Source organism: Sphaeramia orbicularis, chromosome 13 (assembly GCF_902148855.1).
Source record: "Sphaeramia orbicularis chromosome 13, fSphaOr1.1, whole genome shotgun sequence".
In the NCBI taxonomy this organism is placed as follows: Eukaryota; Metazoa; Chordata; class Actinopteri; order Kurtiformes; family Apogonidae; genus Sphaeramia; species Sphaeramia orbicularis.
In genome coordinates, this window is record NC_043969.1 from 29551527 (window position 1) to 29570128 (window position 18602).

Here is an 18602-nt window from a genome sequence, read left to right on the forward strand (position 1 = left end):
AATAATAAACCTCAGGATCCTTACTGCTGCTTTGGTCATTAGTCACGTTGGGAAGAGTATTCTGGTGAGGAGAGGTGCTGGGACTTAAAGCCCTGCTCAGTAAAGTGAAGTGTCTTGTTAAATGCTTCCAAGGAACTGCACAGAATGCTTTTTAAACCACATGAAATCTTTAGCTGTATAAAACAATACGCCCTAAAGCTTTGTAAGTAAGACACCACAAGTAAAAACTAAATGAAACTAATAAGATTGTGCCTGTTGGACTAAATACTGTATGTGCTTGGCCGTTTTGGTTTTATTGTATTTTAATCTGTCAAAAGGAAATAACAGATTTCTTTCATATCATGTTCATGTATTCACTTAAGTAATGGATCAGTCATTTGTATGAATATGTAATACACCATGATCCTGCTATGGGAATTGTTGCCACTTAAAGGACTGATATTTTGTGATAATTGTCATCAGAATTGCTCAGAACAGACTTCTTTTGAAAAGAGAACAAAAAACCAAAACCGAGTGTAGTTTGCTCTCTCACGGTTTCTGCCAGAATGTTCCATCCATGTGACTATCATTGCCTTATTCACTGAGATGCAACACTTGAAAGGTTATAAGGTACACATTCTGCTTCAGTATTTATGCCAAATGCTATCTATTACTTTCATAGAACAGTATATTTTTTAATATGTGTAGTAAATCAGTCATTTTTTTTCTGTTATATAATTCAGGCACTGATGTAACAAACACAAGAATGCTGCTGGGAAAAATCAGAGTCTGTTTAATCCACAGTTGTAAATCCTATACTTATATAGTGGGTGACATCACCTTGATACAATACAGAACAAGACAATATAAAACATTTGTGTTCTATCACGAGCGAAGATTTATTTTGATCAAAAAGTTCTGTAGTTGCTTGGCAGAACGATGACAATAGCATCTTTTCTCATCGTGCCTTACTGTAGGTTGAGTTGTTACAGATAAATGTTTATGCCGTGGGATGTTTTGTGTTGTGTTGTGTTTTGGACCATGAGCCTGAGGCAACCTGCCAGTCTCAGTTATAAATGGACAGGTTGTGGTTCTGTGTCTGGCCAAAAGCTCACAATCAAATCCTGCCAGTTAACTCCATTTAAGCAAACAGATTTTCTCCATCTAAGCCATGCACAATATGTTGAGAAGCATATTGATGTCTGTGGTGCTGAGAAGTTTGCAAAAGCTGGCGAAGATGCTGTAACTGATATTCTGGGTAAAAAAAGTGCCAAGTATTGTTGTATCTGGTTTCATTGCATTCTATTTTTGCTATGTCCAACTAAAAAGTCTCCTCACTCCCTGCTAAGATAACATTATTCTGCTTCAGAAATGCTAAATGGTGCTTGAAGTGTTTTTGTTTTTTTTTTTGTTTTTTAAGTGAGTTTTTCAGTTTCTGAAAGTAGATAATTGTGCTTTGGGGTCTGTCAGTATCACCATGTCATATCATATTTTATTGCTTGATGTTTATTGTAATACGTGATTTGCATTTTGTGTTTGAAAGCGTTTCCAATATATGTGAAAGTGATTGATTTCAGGTACATGTACAGTCCTGTAAAGGGAAAAACAAATAGCAAAAGTGCTTTTTTCAAACACTATGGATAAGGTGAATAGCATGTGGATAGTACATGTTTTCATTCATTCCATTTAAACAATTACAGATGATGATTAAAGCCTGCAAAGTAGTTCAGGTCAATACTTTGTGTGCTACCATGCTAACCCCATTGTGTACTCGCTGCAGTACTGCTTTTATTTTCAGGGTGTGTTTTCTGCCTTCCTGTTTTCTGTTTATTCTTTTACTCTTCCATTCCAGCTGCTGTGTCACCTATAGGCTCTGAGTTTCAATGTTCCTGAGGTGAAGTTACCATACATGCTTCTCAGTGTCCACTCTGCTTCTAAACTGCGTTGGAGAAGTGAGGTGGACAGGCCTAGACAATGAACACTGACCTTGGGAACAGGATATTCATCTTTTATCATGTGAGTGAAATGACATTCATGAGGCAAAAATAAGATTTACTTGATATTCGTAATGCAGTGAAAAGCCATTAAACTGTATCAGAAATATTCCTCCCACACATCTCAGCTCTTTTGAGTGCTTTCAGATGCCTCTTGTCATGCAAATTGTCTGTTCCCTCAGCAGGGTTTCTGGAAATAATAAAAAAGTTCTACTCAGTTTTAGGTTTACATTGTGTTCTTTAATTAGATTTCCTTAATTACATGTTTTTGATTTACAAAATATGCACAAAACATCTTTCACATAAAAGCACACAATTAAGCAAATGAACACTCATTCTGAATACGACTGTGTATTGAAGTTCTTCTGACATCTGCTTGAGCTACCCCCACATGCTGCAGGATGTTGGGCAGCCACGTGGCAGAGCATTGCACAGCATGGCTCTACGTAGATGAAGACACCCACTGACACCCGTCCTCTCCACTGACAAGATGAAGAGTGAAGCGAGCTCCATGAAAGATTTACCAACTAACTGAGGTGGTCTACTTCAGAAGCTGAGTGGAGGCCAGTGGTTGCAGGGCATTAGGAGGGTGGGAAATCCAGGGGGATTCCCTGAGTGTCTGAAGTGTGATTTCGTATTCAGAGAAGTGATTCGGTTTTCTGCTGCTCAGCAGTGATTAGTCTCAACTAGGCCTCCACCAAGCCTCCATTATGCCCTCAATCCTCCGGCTCCCTGCTGCACCTGATAAAGTTTGACTGATGGAAGGCTGCCCATGGACACTAACAAACTACAAATTATAACTTAAGTAAGAAAGTTTGGAACAATTTTAATGAGAAAATAAACACAAGTCACATGGAGGCAGTTAGGCCTTGAGGAGGAAAAATGCAGAAAAGCAACATTTCCCACAAACTTCCAAACCTAAGAACATGAGTTGGCACTAATAGAGGCATCACATTGACCAATCCCCCCATTGTTTTTTTTATTTTTTTCCATTTGTAATACATACCACGGCCTGATGTTTCCTCTGAGCATTAAACCCCATTCTGCTTTTACGGACATTAGCATTTTCCCTTTTGTCTAGTTATTGGCATTCTTTTACGATGAGCTCTCAGTAAATGTAGCAATTACAGAACCGTTACCAGAATAAATCTGCAAAAATGATCCCATCAACTTGTCATATAAGACTATTGTATATAATTACATATATCCTAAGAGGCCTTTTATTTTGCCAACACTGAAAATTATGTGGTTTGTCAGTATTTACGGGTTTAAGATGCCCTTGTAAGACTTCAATACTGACTGAAATAATTCCAGACTCAGTGGATGATTGTTAAGGGCGGGAGCCACATTCAGCCCAATTTAACCTCAAATGGGTCAGATCAGTAAAATGATAGCATAATACCTATGAATCATAAGTCTACAATTTTCTCTTTGTTTTCATACAAAAAAGCAAAAGTGCAATTTTAACAGTATTATGCCCCAGTTTCTCATTTGCACATGTACATTACAATTTACAGATTGCATTGGATCTACAAAGCCACAAAATATTTAGTAACAGGTATAACATTGTTAAAATTCCATTCTTACTTTTTTCTTTCTTTTCAGGTTGGACATGGTTGTTTAGATTTTTAAAATGTTTTGTGAAAGGATGGTTTGTAAATGTACAGTATATATTTCATTGTGTAATTTAACTTTTCCACACTAAAGCAAAAAAAAAAAAAAGAGTTGTCATTATTTATATTATATTATGTAAATATTTCACTGACCTGATCAACTTGAGATCAAATTGGGCTGTATGTGAACTAAAACAATTTTAATTGATAATATCCTCGGTGTAATTTTTGCTCTTTGCAGTTTCATCCTGCATACTGGTTTGGACTAGCCTGACCAGCCATCTGATTTTCTCAGTGTATTCAGTACTGAGAAAACAGTGTGGAAGTGGGATAGTCACTGTGAAATATGCCCGATTTATTCTGTACCGAACCAATCACAAGTCTGGGAGGCGTTTTTTTTTTTTTTTCGCAATGTGTCATATGCACCGACTTGTTTTTGTCATGAGTCAAAGTCAGTTCCAAGTCTGCAAATCTCTTTCCAACTGTTGTCGGTTGTTTACTTGATTCAAAATTAAGGACTGAATTACAGATTACACGCTGTATTCTTAAATTTATCTAACAAAAGCATCACGTCTGTCTTATCTATGATTGGTTTCCTTAGCACCTGTTAGTCCCACTATATTTGGATTCAAGCCCTACGATTCCAGATGGCTGGCCAGTTGTGATGTTCGACACCACAGATTTCCTTTTCGATCCGATGCCGAGTAAAATTCTGGCTGGTATTGTCGATACCGATACCAATCCGTTACCGATACTTAGTACTAATTTACTTAATGTCTAGAAAATCTAAAAAAAAAAAATGTATTTCAAATCATAACTTTATAAAGAATACAAGACGTGAGAATAATTATTGTTTAATTATTAAGAACTATTATAAAAATGAAAACTTGCATATTAATTCACGTTACATGAACATGTTAACATGAAACATGAAAATACTCAATGTGTAACACTACAACAAAAGTATCCAACATTGACACTTTCCCTCATTCACAAGTTTTTGTTAAGGAACAATAGCATATTTAGTGTTTTCCCCTCTAATTTGTTCCATTTTTGCTCAGTACAGACTGAATGAGAAGCGTGACACAGTACACACTTACCCAGGCGGAAGAAGAAGTAGTTCCTACCAATTGCGTATCATTATCATTTGGACAAATTCCCAATAGTGTAGCTACTTTCCACTTTGTTCCTGATATATATTACCTCAAATGACTGAAGTATCAAAGTAATGATATTTTCATTTGTGAATCGATTCCAGAGTGTAAAGATCTGGTATTGGAGATATTGATATTCCAGTATCGATCTGCACATCACTACTGGCCAGGCCAGGTTTGGACCCTTTGGAGGACCGGTTTAGACCCGCAGGCTGTATGTTTGACACCACTAATTTAGGTTCTGTTTGTTTGTCATCTGATCACTTGTGTTGCAGCCTAGTTTATGAAGATGTAAGTGCTTGAAGTGTCAGGGAATTATGTTGTGAAATGACATTAAATCAAACCCCTTTCAACTGAACCACAGGGAGCATTAAATCCGTTCCTTATGCGGGGTCCTGGTTCTCAACAGTCACATTGCTTTAACGGGCACTGGTGCCAGGAAACGATGCATCTCATCTGGCTCTGTCACAAATAATATTATTAGCTTAGACTGCCTTGCAACCTTAGCTGCACTACACTCAACAAGGTTATGTGTCACAGCCATTTTGGGCTTCTGTCGAGTTAAAGCGACATGGTATAAAACACAGAGGTAATAACTCAAAAAAAAAACAAAAAAAAACAAAAAAAAAAAAGCTTCATTTCGCTTTGACCACATCTGTTCTGCAGCAGCTGGCAACAACATTTTAGGGCTTAATGTTGAAGACTTTGAATTATTATTAAATTTTTTATTACTTAAGATAAAAGAGTTGAGTGTATGAGCTTTTTGTCCATCAGTTACCTCTTACAGAAACTTTGCTCCGTCCCGCCTAAAGCCCTATTCGCTTAAGAGGCACCTGAGGAATTTGCGGTGCGGGCCAAGGTGGGACGGTTCTGCCTCGTGAGTGAGTGAGTACACAATGCGCGCGCTCCTCTCTCCATATCTCTGACACTTAAATTAATTCTCCGGCTCCGCGAGACTAGACATGCATTACAGCACGCGCACAATCAGCGGTGAAAAGCTCCGAACATGCTCGCCGTTAACCATCAAATGACACCAGACACGTGCTGTCATATTTAGCCGCTCTTAAACCTAAATTAAATCACAGCGTAAGAAAATAGCGTTGTCGCGCACCGGAGTGACTTGTTAACGAGCCTGTTTGTGTTTGCACGCTGCAGTCAGTTGCTGCACGTTGTAAAATGAGGTTGGGAAGCATCATTTTATTCGTCGCTCTCTGCTCTTTTACTGCTTATTATATTTATGAACCCATTCCCGAAGAGATAGAAGAGAGATGGAAACTCATGCTGACCAACTCTTTCTTCAGAAGTCTCAGCCATCTGGTAAGAACAAAAATATGACTTTTGTAGCTTGTTGTGACATTACGTACAAATACATATACAGGCAATTACTTCAGCATTCTTTAAGAACATACTATCTAGATATGCGACCTGTATATGTGTGTATTTATATATTATTTATTGCATTTATTCAGTAATTTAGCTTGATTTCAAAGTACAAATTCACAACTTTATCTTCATTTAGTGGGTTCTTTCAGCCTATGTAATGTGGCAGGTTAAACGTTGTTGTATTTTGCTGATGTGGATATACATGCTGGTTACACCAGATTATGTCAGATACTAATCCATGTGTTGTATAGTCCTGCTCACCTGTTCTAATAATAGACCCTATTAAGGAAACCAACTCTGTTTGTAGCCCTTAGAAGCCTGTGGTTTATTTCCTGCAGCTCGCTTCATGGCTTTAAAACACAATTACATGTCACATTCAGGGTTATCAGTAGTACATTTACAGTAGTTAGGACATGGTGGTAAAAGCCCAGCTTTCTAAGAAGTCCATTATACACAAGCGGGGACTTGTTAGTCCAAGCATTACATGCATTTGTCAAGACAGACTATTATATTACTCTGTGCTTAATGGGTTACACAGGGTGCTGTATGTAAGACATTTTAATTTCATATGTGGATCCTCTGTGAAGGAACCCAAAAGGAGTTATTAGTTTAAAATATTAAATATACTGTAAACTACATGTACTATGAAGTGTTTAAACTATGCAGTAAGACAACTGGGTGTTAATATGTAACATCTATCAGGCACAGACAGACTATTGTGTCCATTATTTAGGATCATTGTTAGCCACTTGTCTGCAGTGATTACAGTCGTACAACACAGTAAACACATGCAAGTTCTAGTCTTTAGTAAACATATGCAACAGTTGCTGAATATATCAAAATTCATGAGACAATTTGACACGATTTGACTTTTGATGAGAATGTTGACATCTCTAATACAAATTTTATGATGCAGGATTAGTGTGAGTTCTAGTTTGACTTGCTTTCTTTCTTTCACTTACACAAATGATTAGTGTAAACAGAAGGAGAATGACTGCTTCAAAACATTTTTTCCCATGCTATTATTAGTCCATTATTGTATATCATATTGTGGATGTTTGTGATAAGTTTGTCGTAGTCACAGTAGAAGAGCATCAGCTGATTAGCCTCATGCTTGCTGTTGATGCCCTATATCACCAGACATAATGGAGAGTGAGTCATGCTTTTCTAACTTATCATTTAGTTATGAAAACATGTTATTGTAGGGGCTGTTGACATTTCCCTGGACAATGCCTCTTTCTCTCCATCTAATCCCACATTGTCTAGTATGTTAGTCATTTCTGAGGGTAGAAAATTTATTCAGTTACTATGAACTCAGACTGATTCTTTATATTGGTTAAAAACAATTCATATAGAAAATGTATTACAGTATGAATCTCATATTTTCTTTTGGTCTTCTTTTCTAGGCTCACTTCAGTGAATTAATAGGATTCAAGGACTACATGGGGGTAATGTACTTGATTACTTTGATCGAAAAGGTAGTGCCTGTGTCTGATGAGCATGTCCAAGTAACAGAGGAGAAGTTTGATGGAGTGGAAGTGGTGTTGTACCAGCCAAAGCACCAAGGTGATGATACTGAGCTCAGGAGAGCTGTCATTTACCTGCACGGTGGAGGGTGGTGTCTGGGAAGTTCCCGTGAGTACATGGGTTTTCTTCTCCTTTGTCACATAAATAATGACAGAGACTTAGGAAAGCATAAGGCATTCGATATGATAAATCAATGCACAATGCAATGACAATGCACACTCTTGTGATCAGCTCATTACACAGTATTACTGCCATTTGTCACAGAAGTTATTTGAAAACACTGTTAAATTTATGTGATGGCTTTTATGATCTGATGATAAATAATGAAGAAATTATGAAACACAAAGCACTCCCTCCTTGGTTTTCTGAAGAAATAATTCACCGTCTGCTGGAGCTGTGGGAACCTCAGAGGGAGGCTACCCTTGCTAATCCAAAACCTAAAGACATGACATGCAGTTTGACATAATCTCATGCTGTTCTTGCAATCTGTTGAACTGCTCCAACTACTACAGCAAAAGTGATATTACAATAACACTAAACTAGAGGGCGGTGTTATCTGTACAGGTTATGTGTGATGTCTGAAAAATACTGCAATTGTTACATTGTTTTGTATTGATGATGCACTTCTGCTGTAAATTATGTTATGTCTATACAGGAATGAGTCCCTATGATCTCCTGGCCAGAAAAATTGCTGCTGAGCTCAATGCAGTGGTTCTTTCTGTAGAGTAAGTATTTCAGCTTTATGCAGCAAATATACTGCATGAGTCTACCGGCTGTGTGAAATATGACTGTAAGCATGCCACTAATAGAGAGCGTTGTAGAGGCAAGACTATTAAGGTGATAAATAATTGCAGTTTTTGTGAGTTATATGTATTAATTATAAAGCCCCTCCCTCTCTTTGCCCCTCTGAGACATTTTCTGTTCTCATACTGTATCTGCCTGTCCTTCCTAATCGCTGGCAAGTTGTAACTGAGGATGCAGTAGAGTGAAGCTAACAGGTTTTCATTTTAGTCTCGCCAGGCTCCCCCGTCACAGCAACACTCACTGTTGTTCTTTGGCACATCCGGATCTAACACTGCCCCTCAGTAGTGGAACTTTATTTCAGCAATCCCACTCTGTTCTTAGTTCATTTCCTGCTATTTCTCTGCTTCAATAGCTATCTTCAACAATAACAGGCATTCATTAATTACATTGGCTTTCATGTGCTTATGAAGTGGTTGTGGTGCTTCGTATTATCTTTGCTGGGATGTTGAGTGTGAATGGGTGTAAGGGGGTGGGGTATATTAGGATATTGCATTATCTGCCCAGTGTGGATTCCTATCTGTTATGTGTTAAAAGTTACAAAATTTCACAATCTGCAGGTCAGCCACAGGCAACATTTGGCTTAGGATATGTTCAGACACCTTTTTAACTGAGAGCATCAGGCCTTAGGTCAGTGCAAAAACACTGAAATCTAGCACAAACAACTGAAAGGTAAACACGTATGTATTGAACCTGGCAACAAGTCAGCAGAATACAGGCAGCACTTTACATCACAGTTTGTAATAGCAACAGCAGTATGATAATTTGGTAATGATGAGGTAATATTATGACTGTAATAGGGGTGCAAAGGTACATGTCGGTACATGTCGTTCGGTATGCACCTCATGGTTCGGTGTGAGCGTGTACCACGGTACGACTCATTTGTCATCTTCAAATTACATTTCCGGACAACTCGTGTTTATATTAGAGCTTTGCAAGAGACTGATTTACAGAATTCTACTGTCATTGGTTGGAGCCCGATGCGGAGCCTGTCTAAACCATTACGTGGCAGAGCCCGGCCTGAGTCGGACACGGAGCACAGCCCTTCTACTTCCAACTACCCATCTCAATATTAACGTTAGTATCCACATTAGTAAAACCTCCTCTGTCCTGGCCATGTTTGTTATTATTGACTTTCTTCTTCCTCTCATAAAACTTCTTCATAGTATTTGGCCAGTATGGTAATTAAGAGCGGGGCCCTCTGGTGGATTGATTGAGAAACGCACATTCCAATGTACATGACGCATGGAAGTATGAAGGCAGTGATGCATGACAACATTAGAAGCAGACGTGCTTATTTACATACGTAAAGTGAACATAAACAGGCTTTAAGGCTCTCCATCATCTCCCAGTTATGTTTCGGTACACAGCCAGGATTGGCGTCCGTACCGTACCGTACCGTACCGTACCGCATCGTATCGTATCGTACCGTACCATGAACTGTGACTCAAGAACCACAATACGTACCGAACTGTGGATAACCTGTACTGTTGCATCCCTAAATAATAGCAATAATGTGGTAATATATGTTGATGAAATTGCATGAAAATTCATGGACATCAAATTGAAATTCATCTTAATGCATAAATTATACATTTAATGCAGTGAAGTGTTACCTGGAATCACTGGTGGTAGTTTCTGTGTGAAAACATACAAAATGCCAAACCACCTGTTTCATTTTAATTTTACGATAATATCAGACCAGACCAAACATCATGTAGCAGCCAGATTACTTCTCACCTTGGGATTATATTACAGTTTTGGCAAGGTTCATCATTCTTTATTCTTCTTTTGTGAGTAATGTTTTGGTGTAATTAAAAAACAAAAAGGTTAAGTACATCATTCTCAATCTTGTTTTATAAGATTGCACTTGTGAGCCAGTTGGCAATTTTAATATACACCAGACAACCAGCCAAGAAGTTAATCAGAATCTGACCAACACCACAATGAAGTTTTATTGAAATATCAGCAATTTTGCCCCTATTCGTGATCAATTTACATAAGTGTTTCCAGGCTGCAAGACACATCATTAAACATAATTGGTGCCATATTTCTCTGACACAAAAGCAAGTGTTTGGGTAACCAGAGGCAAGGAATATCAACATTATGCTAGCACTTTTGCCTTTCAGTAATTTCCATGTGATTTTGAAAGTATTAAACTGATAGCAGTCTATACTATTGTGAAAATATCAACCTATATTACTTCTTAATTACTATGTAGTTACCCTTTAATACCACCATAATACCATTTGTAAATCCAATTTTTGTACTGATATCATTGATTTTATGATCACTATTAGATCACCATATAAATGCCAAATTATGACTAAACATTTTTTTCTTGTAGCTTCATTAAGTCTGGCTTTGGCTTTCATTACTTTGGAAATAACTTAGTCAGGACATGTTTTTTTTTATTAGCAAACCACTGCCCTATTATGATCCTGTTATTGCTGGGTTGTAACTGACAGTCACAGTGGGATTTATGTATAGAAATTGTATATAAGGATGTAATTATTATCAACTGACGGAGTGGATCATCTTTACCTACTGTTTTCAGCTGTAGCTCAGAATGGACATCATCTGGTTGTTTTTGTGGGTGGTATTCAGTGTTAAGGTGGATTATCTTCACCTCCTATATTAGAATGTGGAGCCCAAAATAAACACTGCCTTTAGATAGGGGTTTTTTAGGGGCCACTGTAATGGCAGGTGAGGCGAGGGCTATTCAGGTGATTGTAATCTTTGTCATTTCACCACTAGATGTCACTACATGCCACACAGTGAACCTTAAAGTTTTTCCACTTGCTCAGATTCAGTCTCTGAGTTATGGCTTTTCATGATTTCATGTATTGATCATTTGTATCTGCACCTCCATGGTTTTCCAGGTACCGCCTTGCCCCTGCCCACCACTTTCCTGTCCCATATGAGGACGTCTACCATGTGGTCAAACACTTCCTCCAGAAGGGGGTGCTGGCAAAGTACTCTGTGGACCCAGGACGCATCGCTGTATCAGGAGACAGTGCCGGGGGAAACCTGGCAGCCGCCGTCTCCCAGCAGGTACTGTCTATTTCTCTTGTTCAGTATTAGTTTTGTTTTGTGGTTTACATATAGAAACACATCTGAAGGAAGACATGTCACTGGAGGAGCTGAGGTACAGAAGCCTTTCCTGTTTGTTGAATAAGTACCATAACTACAAATTCACTGTTTGGTGCATGACCAGTTACACTGATGCATTAGATTCCTCTGATCTTTGGGTCTAAGCTGCATATGCCACATGCTTGTATTAAACACCTTCTTTTTTCGGTCACTGCTCTGTGGTGAACACATATGGTGATATCGCTACAAATGCGGTCATCCTGCCCATTTTAGAAAAAGTGTGTTTTAACCATCAGAACAAAGGTATGAATCAGTTAAACACTGTTATTCCAAGGGAGATAATTTATTCTTGCACATTTGCGTGCGTTTGTGAAGTTTGTGTTGGAATCTGCTAGGAGCCTGACATGCATCTATTTTCTAAGGAAATGGTATCTAGTGTTGCACACTTTTGCAGCAGAAGGGGAGCAGAAGAGAGACACTGAAAAACTTAAGAGGGAGCATTAAGGTTTTCTTGGAAAATCTGTCCAGAAACCTCAAAACAGAAATATAGAAGTAGTTCTATGTCAATCCATGCAAATTCATGCAACCCTGTCATGCTGGAAAAATGACGTTTTCCCAAATATGTCACAGTCAGTACAACGATATGAATAGCATGTAGGGAGCCAGACACACGCCATTTCAGTTTGGCTGAAAATTCCATTTTGGTTTTGGCTTAATAATAAGCAATGTCAAACATTTGCTCTTAAAGTAGACAGCACACATGAAATGCATGTAATGCATGCAACATTATGAGCTACACATCCTGTTTTGGAGCCCAATGTTGACATGAGCTTAATCTGAGGGGAAAAGAACTCTGATAGTGTTACAGATATCTTCCATGACTGTGAAATTAATTGCACAACACACTGAATGGTAATTTTCAGACCTGAAATGCATGACTGTACAAGCACTATGTATTAAAAAGTTGGGACATTTAGACTGTTGCCCATAAAGCTGGAATAATTTTGTTTTCAGACACATTCCTCTTTTTATCCCCATTTATACACATCAGTAATCACCTTTGTCCTGGTGCAATCGTTGCATACCAGTTTCACTTTATCTATCAAGGATAAATTACATTGTCACAATAGTTTCATGAGAAGAGACAAAAATATTTTATTTCAACTTCATGGGCATCAGTGTATATTATGTAAATATGAACTTTGTTCAGACAAGTTCTGGCAAATTAAAAATAAGATTGGAAAGTTTATAGAATAAACAAGTACTGCAGTTCTGTCAAGAATTGTGAATCAGTTCAAACAAGAACATTTCTCTGTACAGAGCTGGGCGTAATTCTGTCCTTTCTCCATCTATAGTTCATAAGATACTGAAAAGATTCTAGGGAAATATCAGACTCTGAATGTTAATGATTGATTGATGGTTAATTATTATAGAAATAACTTGGATTAATAATATAATTTTCTCGTAATAAAATTGTCTCTTGTCCACTTTGGGCTACTACTGTAGTATGAACATCAAAATAGTTTATTTATACACATGTGAAGTTACCTAATGAACAAGAAAAATACATTTCTGTTTGCTTTGTAGAATTTGTACAGGACAGATGTGACACAACTAACCTTTTTTAAATCTTTTGCTTATGCTAAGTATATAAAGATATTTCAGATACCTATAAAGCTCTATTTATAGGTGTGTGTTCATGGTTAGATTTAATAACAAGTCAGTTTTTGAACAGACTCTGACAGGATCAGTCATTGGTGGCTTATTCCCATTAATTCTGATGAGGGACATTTATTTTATTCTAAAACACATTTAATTTTTAGTGCAGTTCACGTTTTACGTTAGCTCACGGCTAGCAGAGATTGAATAATGTTAATCATTGACAGATTAGGGTTTTCAGACAACATTATGACATTATACTGAAATTGGCCATTGACCTGGATATAAAATGTCACCAATTATACAACCAAAATCTAGTGGAATTAGATTTGAAGTCTTGAGTTATGAATAAAGCTCTGTTCTTTCAGAGTATATTGACCTTTCATGACAGAAAAACCATATACTTGAATACATGTAAAAGATCATTTTAGGGTCAGAGTACCTCCATGGTGCACATGTACATGCAGCATAGGTCATTCCTGATTACTATATATAAAATAGCACTGTTTTTGGAGGATCTTAGTAGCATTTTCAGAAGCACAGATGAATTTACCATGATCCGCTTATTATGTTATTGTGTGTTTCAACCTTGCATGACTGCCATTTTTCAGAGTCAAACCTCAGATTGACTCGATTGATATGCTTTGCTGTGTAATAAAGCCGTCAACATTGAAGTTTGTCAGCTTCAGTTGTATGCCTAAAACAAGTCTGGTTTTGTTTGATGTCATGGTTGAGTCCAGATCGACCCTGTTCCAGAGTGATGGGTGCATCAGGGTGAGAAGAGAGGCTGATGAGGTGATATACCCATCATTCCTAGTGCCAACGGTACAGGCCTGTAGGGGCAGGGTTATGGTCTGGGGTTCCTTCAGCTGTCAGGTCTAGATTCAGCAACGTTATGTGTCCAAAAAAAGACCAGGATTTTCCATCAATGGACTTTTTCTTCCTGATGACACTGGCACATTCCAAGATGACAAAGGAAGGATTCATCTGGCTCGAATTGTGGAAGAGTGGTTCAGGAAGCGTGAGACATTTTCACACATGGATTGGCCACAACAGAGTCCAGACCTGAATCCCACTGAGAATCTTTGGGACATGATGGAAAAGACTTTAGACAATGATCTAACTCTATCATCAATACAAGATCTTTGCTAAACCTACCGACAGATATAAACGTTGTGACATTTATTGTGATATTGCATAAACATAGTGTTGCATAAATGATGCGCTAGCAAATACGTTCTGTAATCGAAGGTAAAGGCCAAACAATGAAATATTATTTCTGTGACTCTTTGTTGATGTTTGATATTAACACCCTGACATTGTAATGCATCATGTAGATTATTAGAGTACCGTTACGATAATTCACTTTCTCAGATTCCCACAAGCTGCAGCATGCCCTTCCTCATCTTCATCATCAGATTCACTAGCATTCCAGTCAGAAGTTGCTGAGACTAGAGATTACCCACTGAGCTGCTGGCTCAAAGTTAACTTTTCTGCACTTATGTAGAATAGTAAATAGTAAATATCCCCTCTTGCAACGTGAGAAACAAGCAGCAACATCTTTATGTATCTTCATTTAATAATTCATTTGACAGAAACAGTTCTCATTAATCAACACAAATAGAGTTATCAGAGTCAGCCTGCAAGGCTAAAGACACTTTTACACAGAGATCCTGGAAAAAAGGCAAGATGGTGATCCCACCTTTTTTCCACCATTGTCCGATTCACACAGCCAAGCCAAAGGGGTAACAGAGGTGAGACAGGCTGGACTTTTACACCTGCGTGCCCAAATCAAAAGAGCGATGACACAGTATTTAGTGTGCATATGGAGACACTGGCATTGATTCTGCGGCAGCCGCCCCAGGTACCAGTTCCATGGCTTCATGCCATGGGTAAAAATGGCATGTAGCCGCGGGACCCAGGGCAGCTGCCGCAGAATCCATGCCAGTGCCTCCATATGCACCTGTTGTCTCTCAGGCGCGGGGGTCGACGTCATCAAAACATCACACCTTGGTTGCAGAACGAGAAGTGTTCCTTTTACATAGTATTCCGGACTCATGATTCCAGCTTTATCACGCTTTGTTACTACCTCCAGAGGGGTTACAAAGCCACGATACGATTTTGTTTACACAGACGTCGTTCCGGAATAAAGGTGAAATATTCCCATAACAGAAGTGCTGTGTAAAAGGGGCTTAAGATTCTGTCATAACTTCTGTCCTTTTTTTTAACATACTTGTCCATAGTCATATATTAAAACATCTGCTTCTTTATCTCATGAAAGGCTCCTTTATGTTTAACCAATAGTATAAAATATGATGAATTAAAATCTAAAAACTGGTTTAAAACAGTTGTTGGTCTGTTGAATGTTTACCATCACACAGTTATTGTGCATAGCTGCAATTCTTTGTGGGTTTGTTTGTTGCAATGTGTTTTTAAAATGTTAATGACATAATAGTTTAATAGAATGGGAGTTTTGCAATTTTTCCTGTAAACACTGTGACTAGTACTTAACCTTATTGGGAAATAGATGATAAGTTGAATTTTGTGCTTTTGATACCTCTGCTCATCTCTCCCTCTACAGTTGTTGAAAGAGCCGGGACAGCAGGTTCATTTGAAGGTCCAAGCACTTCTTTACCCAGTTCTGCAAGCCCTAGACCTCAACACGCCCTCCTATCAGCAGAATCAGCACATGCCAATTCTGCCCCGTTCCCTCATGGTGCGTTTCTGGAGCGAGTACTTCACCACTGACAAAGCGCTCTTCAGAGCAATGATGGCCAACACCCATAACAGCCCTGAGTCTTCCAGCCTGCTGAAGTTTGTCAACTGGAGCGCCTTCTTACCAGAAGCGTACCACAGACAGTACAACTACACGGCTCCTGCTGTGGTGCAGGGAGTGGGAGGAGAGGCAGTCGGGGCCGATGGACCATCACAGTCTTTTGCTGATCCGAGGGCTTCGCCCCTGCTGGTTCCAGATGCAGCCTTACGCTCTCTGCCCAAGACCTACATTCTGACATGCGAGTATGACGTTCTTCGAGATGATGGGATCATGTATGCCACACGGCTAAATTCAGCTGGTGTTGAGGTGACGCTCGAACACTATGAAACTGGATTTCACGGAGCGCTGATGTTCACTGTATGGCCAACTGACTTCCTGATTGCAGAACGCATGACAGAAAACTATGTCAAATGGCTCAAAGAAAACTTATGAAAAACACATAATTGTTAATGATTCATTCCAGTTTTTCCACACAACACACCACTAATTGTCTCATTTTCTTTGGTCATATTATTTTCTTGTAAATATGTTAAGTAATACATAAGGTTCTCGAATTTTTCCACGTATACATTTCAGAATATCTGATAGAGATAGAGAACAAGATTTCAGAAAAATAGGTCAGATTTTTTTACATGGTCAAATGTATTATTATAAGACAACATATTTAAGGTACGGCAAAACAATTTCAAAACAACGCATAAGACGTAATCAGTAAATTAGGAATTTTATGTATGCTAAGTGAGTAACATTAACAAAACAAGAAATCTTTATGACGTTACTGAATCCAATAAGATTGTCTGCAGACGTAAGTTTCAGAATCAACTGCACTGATTTTGATTTAACATCATATACATTATGTTCATAAATGGCAAGTAGTATCCTATTAAAAACAGACACATTTTCAAGAGGAAGTAACTTTGATTGTCTTTACTCTGCAGTTATCTCATTATCTAAGCTATAATATTATGTTCCCAAGTCTTATTCTATATACAAGAAGGAAACAGCAACATATGTGTTACGTCTTTGCTTTTAATTGCTGCACATTAAAGGACCAATGTGTGAGATTTAGGGCGTTTTCACACGGGGTGTCCGGATCTGTGTCGTACTTGGATATGTTCACACTTTTCCCGCAGATGTTGCGTTCACAAGCACGTACCGAGAACGAGTGGGTGTTACAGGGCCAAAACAGTAGGTGACAGTGTGGAAGGAAATCTATCACTGTCCAACAAATGCGGAAGTCAGAAGACGACAAACCCTTATGTCATCAACTTAGCGACTGTTCTGTTCATTTGTCTACAATGGCAGCAATACTTGTCTATCTGTTAGCCTATTGGAGGCAAAGTGAATAAGAGCAACCTTTGTTGTCCCTGATATATCACCAAGTAGTTCAATCGATGAGGCGAGCCCGTGCTGCGCAGATCTGAGGCTTTTTCAGGACACAACAGGAGCGCTGTCTATGGTCTTGTGGTGATTAAGTCATTTCCGTTGTCGTAGTGGTGATTAGGTCACATCCATTCTTGAGCACGGATCGCATTCACATTGCAATGTACCCTACTGGAGTCCACGCAGTCCATACCCAGGACTACCTTCTCAGCTGGACTCGGGTGTGGTATTCAAATATCGAACGTTTGCATTCACATTGATAAAATTAAGTGAACTTCGGGGTCAAACGGACTCGGATACGCTGTGTGAAAATGCCCTTAGTGGCATCTAGTGGTGAGGTTGTAAATAACGACCAATTGTATTAACCCCCCCAGGCGTGAAAGAGAGCCCATGGTGACTGTCACTTCAACTTTTAAATGTCCAATACTTTCTAGAGAACAGTGTTTTTCTGTTTTGGCGAACCATTGAAACATGGCTCTGTCAATGAGGACATAAAAATTAGACACAAAGGATTCATTCTAAGCTTAAGAAAACACAACTGTTTGTAGTTAAAAGTGATTATAAACTACAGATAAATCTTGTGAGTATTCCTTTTCTGGTAATACAGCCCCATAAATCTTGCACACTGGTCCTTTAATCCATTCTGGGACAACATGTGTAATTCATGAATATAAGAAATGAAATCCAACGAACCACATTCCATGCAGAATATTGGTACACATCACAACACTGTTACACACTTATATGCACACATTTAGATTTGGCACTGTGGTCATTTGGGCACATTGTGTTCACATGTTTTAATTTGTGCAAGTATTATATATATGTCGTAGTGTTATACTCTAAAATGGCTACAAGTTCAGTGTTGTCCCTCCAACAGTGCAGTAATTTGGCACTTAGGAATATTTGAAATGTTGTGAACAGAGTGAAAAAGACATGTTTATTACATAATAGATGGTTTGGCGCTGCAACCGTAGAGGAAGTTGCGGTGCCAGACCTAGTGCCAGTGTTGTTAAAATAGCACGGAAATAACACAGAACAGAGTCGACCAGAGGGATTATACGGCTGGCAGTGATACTCCATGCATGTTTCTGCCTCTATACCCACTTTCATTCTTCAATCAATACAAGGTTATTTTCATCATTCCAGGGAGTTTTAACTTTTTGTTTTGTTAGTCCTCAGTCGATAGTTCACGGTCCTCTTTTCTGAAAACATTCACCTGTTTCCCCCCTTTCGTTGT

The 18602-nt window shown here is 38.6% G+C and overlaps 1 protein-coding gene across 1 annotated transcript; it reads left to right on the plus strand.

The window, feature by feature from the left end:
• The first annotated feature begins 5616 nt into the window (after positions 1-5616).
• aadac (arylacetamide deacetylase) lies at positions 5617-16965 on the plus strand. The gene is made up of 5 exons (XM_030152486.1): positions 5617-6057; positions 7530-7758; positions 8306-8375; positions 11334-11505; positions 15785-16965. Exons 1-5 carry the CDS (start codon positions 5917-5919, stop codon positions 16409-16411), a joined length of 1239 nt encoding a protein of 412 aa, XP_030008346.1. The 5' UTR covers positions 5617-5916; the 3' UTR covers positions 16412-16965.
• The last annotated feature ends 1637 nt before the right edge of the window (positions 16966-18602 follow it).